The sequence below is a fragment of the Athene cunicularia genome, assembly GCF_003259725.1.
Source record: "Athene cunicularia isolate RWA chromosome 1 unlocalized genomic scaffold, athCun1 chr1_part1, whole genome shotgun sequence".
Lineage (NCBI taxonomy): Eukaryota > Metazoa > Chordata > Aves > Strigiformes > Strigidae > Athene > Athene cunicularia.
In genome coordinates, this window is record NW_020799091.1 from 28462133 (window position 1) to 28473051 (window position 10919).

The following is a 10919-nucleotide window of genomic DNA, read 5'->3' on the forward strand; positions in this document are numbered from 1 at the left end:
GAGGCTGCGCCTCGCCGGTGGGGGTGTCGGGTTGTTTGCGTACGGGGTAACCGTACCGGCCCCGGGGGCGGTGTGCGCCTGCCCTCAGAGTTCATCCTCTCTCCTCTCAGAAGCGTGCTGGGAAATCGCTCTTTGGCTACTTCTTCGGAAGGATTTGGTAGTTTTCAGGAAAAAAAAAAACCAACCAAACCAAACACCTCACTTTGGTTTAAATTCAGTTGAAGCTCAGTATGTGGGGGTGTGCGTCAGCCTGAGGGGGGCTGAAGATTTTGTTCAGCTTAGGCAAGGAATTGTTCAGAGCGAAGGGGGCCGGTTACAGCAATGAAGACAGAAGGAGCCAAGCTGTATGGGCTCCTGTCCGTACCGTTCTTTGAGTGGCAGCCTTAGGATGAACTATCAGCAAAACCATGCCAGGGCTTTGCGGTAGAGAAGTGATCTGGGTCGGCTGCAGCAGAGTCGGGGAAGGAACTAGGAGGAAAGCTGTGTGGCCGATCCAGGGTCCAGTGCTCAACCGCAGTTATTATCCTGGTTTTATTCAGTTGTACCTGTGGACCTTGACTGTCACCCATGTTCTTGACCATGATAACAGTGCCTAAAGATGAAGTCTTCTACTGAAGAAGGAGAACTTAGCAGAGGACTTTTTCTCTCTGTATTGGCAGGCATGTTTCTAATAAAAGGATTTTCTCAGAGAATAATTAAACACTTTGCAATTCCATCAAACATTTCTACCCGATGTGCTTTTCCTTCTCTTTGCAGACTTTTTTCCTCCAGTGTATAGAGACACAGTGCAGGGCTTTGGCCTTACAGTGAACCCTTTCTGACTAAGTTGTAAGTTATGCTTCTGATGTGACTGAGCAAAGGTTGTCATTAGCATGGTGCTGATGTAAAACCAAAGAGGTGAAATTAGAGCAGTGTATAGATTTTAAATAAATAAACTCTAGTTGACAGATGAAGTAGTCTGTAAACAGCCTACCTTTTGTTGCTCCAAAGTGTGGCTCTTAATTCTCTTAGACTAATGAAGCTCTTACTTAGAGCAGAAATAACATAAACTGTTCTCAATGTTTAGAGCTTTTAAGGGCTGCTACTAGAGTTCTAAAAATGTTTTGAAGTTTTGGTGGGTTTTTTTTCTACTTGCAGGAACAGATGTCGTCATTGTTAAAAACGGCAGAAGAATATGTGGCACAGGAGGCTGCTTAGCCAATGCACCTTTACATCAGAACAAGAGCTATTTTGAGTTTAAAATCCAGTCCACAGGTTAGTCAGCAAATATGTACAACTTTAAACTTGCAAGGTATCTCAGATTGCCTGCTGGTGGTCATATCTCAAATACCAAGCACATACATCTTTCTAATTGCATCCTTGAACTTGTGAACATTGGAGAGTTTCATAAGTTGTCATTGTGTAAAAGGAAATGTCTGGTTTTAAATTTTAATTGTGACTCTGAATTATTAAAAAAGAATGGTAAGTATATTACTAAAGGAGTGCAAATACTAAAACACCATATTGTTTTGTATGCTGTAAATAAATGCTTATGACTGCATAAACTACTGTAGCTATGAGGTTGTGGGTTTTTGTTTTTTTTTAAATAGCACAGTTTACCCAGTAGTATTTGTAGCTATTTGTCTACCTTAATTTGCTTTTAATGTGCACTGTGTTTGCCCAAGCAAGGGTAGCACTCCTTGTGCTACACTTTGCTCTTCAAATCAGATGTGCAGGACTTATTCCAACACGGCCTTATCATGAGGAGCCTTTCAGCACCCTGTTTTTTTATTTGTTTTGCACAGATCTAGCGCAAGGCAGCTGAAAGTGGGTGAAATTTGGAAGCATTATGCATGTACTGATACAGTCAGCTTCACTAGTACATAGTGCACTCCAGGCTTGCCTGTATTCTAACATTAAAAATCAGCCTGTATTTTTAAAAACAACAGACACTGTGAAAATGAAGATGTTCTTCCCCTATGTGTGTAGGAGGAGAGAAGAAGGGAGGTGTTAGTCCAGAGACAGGCCTTAGGATACCAGCTGGAGTTTGAACCTGGCACTTTTTTGGTAAGGGTTGTTTGCATTCAGCTGCATTGGAGTGCAGGCAGCGTGAACACAAATCTGTCCAAAACACCTTGCAGTCAAACCAGTAGGTCAGTTTTAAACTACACGTAAACCTCAGATCAGTCTTAACTGGGCAGTTTTAGTATCCTTTTTGTTGGGGGAAGAGTCCACTGCAGCTGTTGTTCATATATGGGCATTATTCACACAGATACAGTACCCATGTTCTTATACTTGAGAAACACAGGTAATAAACTCTCCTGGTCCCTGTGAGCCTTGTCTTGTCTATTCCTGTGCCCCAAGGCAGGAGAATTGTAGATCACTTAACTTAAAACTTTGATTCCCAGAAGTGTCACTGCACAATCTATTAGGGGTCATCTGAGGGGTCACCCTGACTTTTGAAAAGTGTTTCTGGCATAATCTGAATCTGGCTCATGCTCTTGTCCTTTTCATTCTGGGCATGTAAGTATTAGAATAAATTGTTCTGCAATTTTGTCTTTGGAAACTAATTTTCTTATACTTTGCCTCATTTTAGTCTTCTATAGATTAAACAGTCCCAACTGGTTTTCATTGTCTCCTTATAGGTGATGTTTTTACACTTTTGAGTGGTGTCGTTTTTTTCTTCTAGAATATCTCTAGTTGACCTAATTTGTCTTGCTATATGATGTTTAAAATACATGCTCTGCTCCAGCTGCAGCAGCAGATGTCCTTCATCTGCTGTACATACAGTATGTCTGCTTTATACATGCCATACATCCAGAAGTTTTTCACAACAGTAGGGCACAGACTCATACTCAGCATGTGGTCTGTGATAACCCCTGAGTTATATTCTATGAACCGGTTGCCAAGCCACTGTTTTATTTGTGCCACTTAATATTCCTACTTACTTGCTGTTCTTCATAATTTAGAAAAAGCAAATGCATTTTTCTTATTACAGACCTCTTAACCAATTTGTCAGGTTCATTTAAAACTTGAGGGGCCTCAAGAGCTTGCAGTCCCGTCAGGTTGGTACTGGCAGCACGCTTAATAAGCACATTGTCACGTTATCCAAGTCATTCAGGTGACTGTGGAACAGTATCTAACCTTGTACACTCAATGCAAAACCTCAGACCTCACTTGTGTCATCTTTTTTGATTTGACAGCGAGCTACTGATGACTAATCCTGGAATATAACCAGTTGTGCATTCATATTGCTGTAACTCTTTAGACAGTGTTTTCATAATTTGACTGTTTCAGTGTTGTATGAGTTTCAGAAACATTACTAAATTAAGATTATCATATATACAATACCTTCTTTTTCCCTGAGACTAGTCTGTCTGCCTGAAAAAGGAAATTGTGTTGTTCACAAATCCATGATAGTTTGATTTATTTTTTACATCCTCCTACAGTCTTGGAGTTTGTTTTCAATATTTTTCTGGGAATAAAAGTTAAGCTAAGTGGTTACAGTTCTCTGGATTCTTCTTTTTCAGGATAGATGCTGCTTATCTTCAGTCTCTTGTACAAGACTGCTTGTACTGGGTCTGGCCAGGATAAAGTTAGTTTTCTTCACAGCAGCTCCTGTGGTTTTCTGTTTTAGATGTGTGACCAAAACAATACTGATAACACACTAACGTTTTAGCTGTTGCTGAGCACTGTTTGCACAGCATCAAGGCCACCTCTGTTTCTCACTTTGTCTCTCACATCTGTTTGGCATGACTGGAACTAACCAAAGGTACTCCATGCCACATAATGCCATGCTCAGCAAAAAAAGGGAGAGGAGGGGATTTAGGGAGGTTAGCCATCTTTTGCTTGGGAATTGGCTGGGCATCAGTCTATCCATGGGAGGTGGTGAGTGATTGCCATTTCATCACTTTTTGTTTTCTTTCCTTCTTCCAATTCTCCTTTGCTTATTAAACAATTTTTATCTTTACCGACAAGTTTTCTTAGTTTTACTCTTCCTTTCCTCTTCCTACATCCCACTGGGGGAAAGTGAGTGGCTGGGTGGTGCTTAGCTGCCTACCAGGGTTTACCCACAGTAGTCCTGGTATTTCCAAGAGGTATTTACTGGTATTACTGCCATGGCACTGGTTAAAACCACATTCTTTATCCTGCCCTGCTTCAGTCAGATAGTCTTCAAAATAATGGGTTTTTTTATTATCTTAATGTCATGTTTTAGGGATTTGGGGTATTGGAGTTGCAACCCAGAAAGCAAACTTGAATCAAATTCCACTTGGTCGAGATGTCCATAGCCTGGTGATGAGAAATGATGGAGCTCTCTACTATAACAATGAGGAGAAAAATAGACTACCAGCAAACAACCTTCCTCAGGAGGGTGATGTGGTGGTGAGTTTCTTAAAGCTTCTTTACTTTCCCAGCTGTTCCCAGATTCCTCTCATTTACAGCTCTGTGGTCAGACTGTTTCAGACAACTTGTTTGGCTGGCATCTCCCAGTTTGGAAAGTGCTGATACAAACTCCTGTTGTGTTTGAACAGATCAGCAGCCTGGATATCAGTGGATTTCATTCTCAGCATTGATATGTCTCTGAATGAGGCACAGACTCTATCAGTGTTTGAAAAGTAGCCTCTAATGCTCTGTTGCAGTCTGGTTGCAGTATTTGCCTGATGGATAATTCCCACCACAAGGATCTGACGTTTGAGATGGGACCTCCCTGAACAAATAATATGCTGGAATGCATTACATAGCTATGCACCATGCCCAGCTGAACTCAACGTCCCGTATCTATCTGGTTAATGATTAGAAGCACAAAGCTGAGCAGAGATAGGTCCTGGGTGACAAATGAGTTGTATTTTTAGCCAAACTTTAGTAGGGAAGGAAATCTAGTAAGTGGGGAGGGGCTAATAATGCTCACTGGGAAAATGATTAAGAATGAGAGCAAATGGAGAATCTTAGGATCTTTTGTACCTTACTATTCCAAGTTTCTCAAAACATATTTAAGTGACTTTGTTCAAAGGGTTGTGTTTTATTGCTGTTGTTTTCTCAGTGTCCTGTTAGAGATGTATTTTCTAAAGTACATGGGAGCAATGCAATGAAATTGAGACCATTTATCACCACTGCTTTTCCTTGCTGGGTAACCTTGCCTCTATATAGCAATGATTAGAAATGTCATCTTTAGAGGCCCCAAACAGCTAAGATTGATGCCTCTATCCGTTACCCACAGATACTATGGTGGGGTGTTTTTTGGGGGGTTGCAGACTGTTTCAGTCTTTGATCAACCTGTGTAGTCTGAACATCTTCAACTAATGACAGAAAAACAGCTGATGTCTTACTGCCAACTCCCCAGTTTTCATAATTTTCAATTGCTTTTTTTCTGTCATAGAAGTAGATTTCTGAATTACTGAATAACAGCACAAACTGTCACACTCAGTCATACCAAAGGAGTAAGAAAAATCATTTAGCTAACAAATAAGTAATTTATTGGCTTATTAATGTTTGCTTTCTGCTCTGTAGTCAGAATATTTATAGCATTGTGTATGAAACCATGGCCTGTTGCTGCTGGTAGAGTAAATGAGTTGAGAGAGGTTTCTGTATGGAACTATGGGCAGATAAACTTAATTCGTAGCATCATGTTATTTAGACTGCAGACTGCTTAATATTCAAAATCATCGAAAAGTTTGTGTTTCTTTAACATAGTGAAAAACAGTTTGGAAATCTGTTTTGTAAACTTAGTAAGATGCAGTGTACACTACTGGGCTGCATCCAAATTGAATGAGTGTTAAGGAATCCTGAGAATTTGAAAATACAAATGTTACTGGTCATTTATTAACTTCTAGTCCTTTGCAGGAGTATTTCAAGTGAGGTATTGTAGGATGCTGTGATTTGCATAATGGTATTAAGATTTGTCTGTGGCTAAGAAAGGTAAATTAGGTAGCAATCTTATGTGTATATACTTGTTGATGGTGTCTTGTTAATTTTCTGTACGTTGTAGGGCATTACATATGACCATGTAGAATTAAATGTATATTTAAATGGGAAGAACATGCATTGTCCAGCTTCAGGAATCCGTGGGACTGTCTATCCAGTGGTCTACGGTAAGTCAGAGATTTTCAAACTTTCACAGTATGGGCAGTATATTTGTACCAAGTCTGTCCTGTGAGCTACGTATTATTCTTCTCACTTAAATGATTGATGTGTGTTCCATTTATTTTTGGCAACTGCAGCTATAAATTGCATGCAAATACAAACCTAGGAAAATACAAAAGTATATTTTTCACCTCATTTTTAATGCTGTTTAAGAGCCAGGAAAAAAAGTAACACTTACTAACTACTTACAGTGTCCATATTCAACAAGCTGGGGGGTTTCTGCACTCAGTATAAAAATTGCCACGTAAAAAAAAATTTGAAGCAGATAAAAGAAAAATAACAAATTTGAACTCCTGTAGACTTGTGGGCTAATCTGATTTATCTCTGAAGCTTGGCATTTGTGCCCGTTAATTTCACATATTAATAAGTGCGTTCACTGTTAACTATGAATAGATACTGAATTGCTGCTTGTATTTTCTTATGGAAGTAACAACTTTAATGTAGTACTAGTACAGCTGCTTGCTGTACAGTGGTACAGCTCTTTGCTGCTATACCGAATTGATGCCCGCTTTTGAAATCCAACAGTTGGTGAGTGAATTGTGGTAGCTGTTTTGCCAGCAGCCATCAGTACAACACAGCAGTTCTGAACAAGAAACAAACACCATATCCAATTAATCCCTGCACAGGCAGTTTAAGAACGAATTTCTGTATTATGGAAGCTGGAATTTGTCCAAGATGCGTGTTAACAATTTACTCTTCCAGAACTTGGCGGTAGTTTGTAGTTCCCAAGTAGTCAGAATTCTGTTTAACATCTCATCTGAAAGGCAGCACTTCCAATAAGTTGGTGCGTAACCAACACTACACTCTGGTTTGGCTTATAACTTACAGCAAATGATAACTGCTCATCAGATTCCCTGTATTACACCTATAGCCGTCTCCAGTTTATTCCTGTGTGAGCTTCATCTAAGTAGTAGCCTCTTCCAAAATAATTTCGCTCTTGAGATACCATTAGCTGTGTGGTGCAGGTAATTTTCTCATTTCATGGTTGGTTCCTAATGAACTGTTGACATGTTCCCATTTATATCTTGATACATTTGTAATATTGAATTTTGTGAACCGGAAGAAAATACTCTAGATGTGTTGTAGAGGCTTTGAAGTATATAAATATCTGACAAATTGTATCTTTCCAGGCTGTTCGAGTGGAAATTGTTTTGCATGGTCATTTTGTGATGTGTTCTTAAGCCACATGATGGCGCTGCTAAAATGCTGTGGCAGACAATAGCTGCCCTGCAGCACTGCGGGATCTCCTTGCGCAAAAACCTTCATGAGCAGCGGGAACACAGTTGTTATGTGATAATTGTTGCATCTTCTGTATGTTTTGGAAATGGTGTTTTGTAGCATGAAGAATGCAGGTTGCTTTCATGCTTTTGGGGTCATGTTAGCCTACTCTAAATCATCTTTTTCTTTGACTGAAGAAGTTCTGTGCCTGGGGAATGCAGTGACCTTTTATTGCCAGGCTCTTGTTAACATCTTCCACGAGTGGGCATAATTTCATATCACGCCTCCTACATATCGCTATAACAATTGAAGCCTGCAAATTGCTTTTGTGTGGTACTTACTTGGTATAAACTTTGACTATAAATGTCCTTAATTTAATGTGAACTTTAGTCACGTGAAAGGATTTGACCATACAGGAGAGAGTTTCTTAAGCATTGACCCTATCCATAATTCAGACTAGAACTGTAGATATCTTATAAAAAGAAATGTGGCAGAGCAGGCAAACACAGTGTCAAGCTTAAGAATGTAAAACAGAAAAAATGGACTTAAAGGTTGTTCCCTACAGCAGCTGTACCTCAGGCACTTTTGTGGAAGTGAGGTGCAAACACCGTGTAAGTACTACAGAACTGTGCAAATATACTAATAGGACTTTTAACTGAGTGCAGGAGGAAAAAAACCCTACCTTGGCTCTGAGAGATCTAAATTTGAAACTAAAATATGGATATGAAGCTTTCGTGTTTTAACCTAGTGTTGCTGGTGTACCAGGTTTGTCTTGGAAGTTGTCTTTGAAAGAGATCTTGCTTTCCTGACTGGTTGGGTATACATGAAAGTTTTCCTCTGAAAATCCTTAGCAGTTTCTTTTTTATATTCTACATTGAAGGTAGTAACACTAGTGTCTCAGATTATGCAGGGGATCCAAAACTGGGAGAGATACTGTAAAAAAAACATTAACTTCCAACTTAAAGAAGCAGTCAAAGAAGCTCTCTTTGGATCACATGCTAAAACAGATGGTCTTGACACCAACCATTGCAGATATCTGAAACCTTGTAAGCCTTCAGAAAAATCACTGCAGACAGCTGACAGTCCAGCAGAATTAGGAAGTGGACAGAAAAATATGCATCTGAGGAGGTGACAGCCCTGCAGTATGTATCTGGTAATGTCCTTAATCTGTAGATTTCTGGAGAAATAGAGTAGAAAATTTGGAGGGAATTGCCTGAAGCCCTGCTAACACTCCTGGTGGAATCAGAGGTAGCATTCTGATCGACTTCACTAAGGACCCCTTACTGACTAAAATAATCAGCTAAAAAGGGAGATGATTTGCTCCCCTTGGATATGTGTGCAGGGCTTTAGCAAATTTGTTGAAGAGATTTCTTTGAATTGTATATATGTAATGGATGCATTGGAGAATATTCTTCGTGTTTGAGCATAGTATATAATCTAGTAAGTGTAATAGAGGATCAGACTGTAAGTGTTCCTTCTCTAATTCCTTCTGTTTGGTTCTCTTCTGCAGTTGATGACAGTGCCATTCTGGATTGTCAGTTCAGTGAATTTTATCATACACCTCCGCCAGGGTTTGAAAAGATCCTCTTTGAACAGCAAATCTTCTGAATGTCTTCATACTGAAAATTTGCACCCTGCACTGTTACAAAAGCTTTGTCATCTTAAATAAAGCTTCACTTTACTTTTAGGAAACATATCTGTATTTTTAGTAAGTACTTGTGACTGTTGTCTGCAGAATTAATGTTAACTGCAACGTCAGGTAACTGTGTTGCAAATATGAGATTTCTGGCAGTGTTTTGTGGTTGAAAATGAGTGTTTTGGGACAGTTTTTTCTCTGATTTGTACTTGATGCATAAGGAGACTAAGAGATATTACTGTCATCAGTATTACATTCAGTATTTTGAATAAACTGGAGCTCTGTAAAGCAAATAGTTCTTATGCATATGATAACTATGGAAATGAATAGTTCCCATTATTTTTTCCCCATTTTTTTTCACACAGGAGTTACGTACTTTGTTTAAAGGAAGCACTGTGTTTCTAGTCTGTGATTTGGAGTTCCGTGTCCCAGTTGTGCACAATGACTAATAATACGATGGCATAACTAGTAGCTAAATACCTTTTTTTGCAAGGTGTAATTTAATCCATTCCCTCAATCTTAGACTGGCAGATATAACTTATTTCTCCTAGCTTTTCATTTGCTTTTATTGTGACAAATAATAGGATACTTCCTAGTAATACTTTTTTTGTTGAACTTGAAAAAGTAAACCTGAACACTACCTATGTTTTTGAGGACCACCGTGCTGTCTTACTCTGGTAGGAGAGTAAGCACAGATCACTCGGCTTGGGTATGCAGAGAGCCAGCTGAAGGGTATGAGATGTTATGGTGAAGCCTTACATCTAAACTGTAAATTTGATTATTCTTTTATGGAATAGCATATTTAATTTCTTTGTGAATCATTTATAAATGATTAATGGCTAAGACATTGTTCTAAAATGTGATGCCCTTGAATATAAATTGAGATGTTTTTTTCCCTGCTTGTTGTATTTAATATACTTCCTAGAAGGATTTTTATTGTAAAGAAAATCTTCATACTGGATGTTTGGTTTTTGGTTTTGGCACTTCCTGGGTTAATGCATTTGCATAAATGAATTATTTTATTTAAATATTTTTAGAAATGACCTGATTCTGAAATTTTCAAATACAAACAGCTTTCTCAAAGCCTTTCACCTTATGATTTTCTGCATCTGTCTTTTCATTCTGAGTGGCCCATGTTTTCCTTCCTTTTGTCTTGCTATCACATGACATTGTTGGGTAGAACTTTTCAGCCTGAAAGGAATGATGCCCTTGTCAGCATTATGGTATAAAGCTTGGGAGGTTAGAGTGCAGTTTTATCATCTACCCTTGAAATCTGTTCTGCTTTGTTGTGGTCAGATTCATAACTGAAGTTAAATTAAATGTTCATATGTTCCGTTTCAGTTTCCCTAGTAGATGTTTCAGGCAGTTACATCTACTGATGTGGGAGCAGCTGTCCCTGCTAGGGCAGAGGCTTCTGGGGGGGGGCTAGACACCAGATGCCCACCAAAGCTGCTCTATCACTCCCCTCCTCAGCTGGACAGGGGAGAGAACATGTAACAAAAGGCTCGTGGGTTGAGATAAGGACAGGGAGAGATCATTCCCTAATTACTGTCAAGGGCAAAACAGACTTGACTTAGGGAAAATTAATTTAATTTATTACCAATCAAATCAGAGGAGGATAATGAGAAAATAAAAACCTTAAAACACCTTCCCCCCTTCCCTTCTACCTGGGCTTAACTTCATCCCCAGTTTTTTCTACCATCTCCTCCACAGTGACACAGGGGGACAGGGAATGGGAGTTGTGGTCGGTTCATCACACAGTGACAGTTGTCTCTGCCACTCCTTCCTCCTCAGGGGAGGACTCCTCACACTCTTCCCCTGTTCTACCATGAGGTCCCTCCACTAGAGACAGTCCTCCGTGAACTTTTCCAACATGAGTCTTTCCCACAGGCTGCAGCTCTTCACAAAATGCTCCAGCGTGGGTCCCCCACGGGGTCACAATTCC

The 10919-nt window shown here is 39.5% G+C and overlaps 1 protein-coding gene across 1 annotated transcript in view; it reads left to right on the forward strand.

Moving 5' to 3' along the window:
- The window catches only part of SPRYD7 (SPRY domain containing 7), a 17734-nt gene extending 7664 nt beyond the window's left edge, over positions 1–10070 (forward strand). The window contains exons 4-7 of the mRNA XM_026864705.1: positions 1110–1254; positions 4196–4362; positions 5966–6068; positions 8849–10070. Of these exons, the coding sequence (XP_026720506.1) occupies positions 1110–1254; positions 4196–4362; positions 5966–6068; positions 8849–8946 (513 nt within the window). The 3' untranslated portion in view covers positions 8947–10070. The remainder of the gene's footprint in view (positions 1–1109; positions 1255–4195; positions 4363–5965; positions 6069–8848) is intronic.
- The last annotated feature ends 849 nt before the right edge of the window (positions 10071–10919 follow it).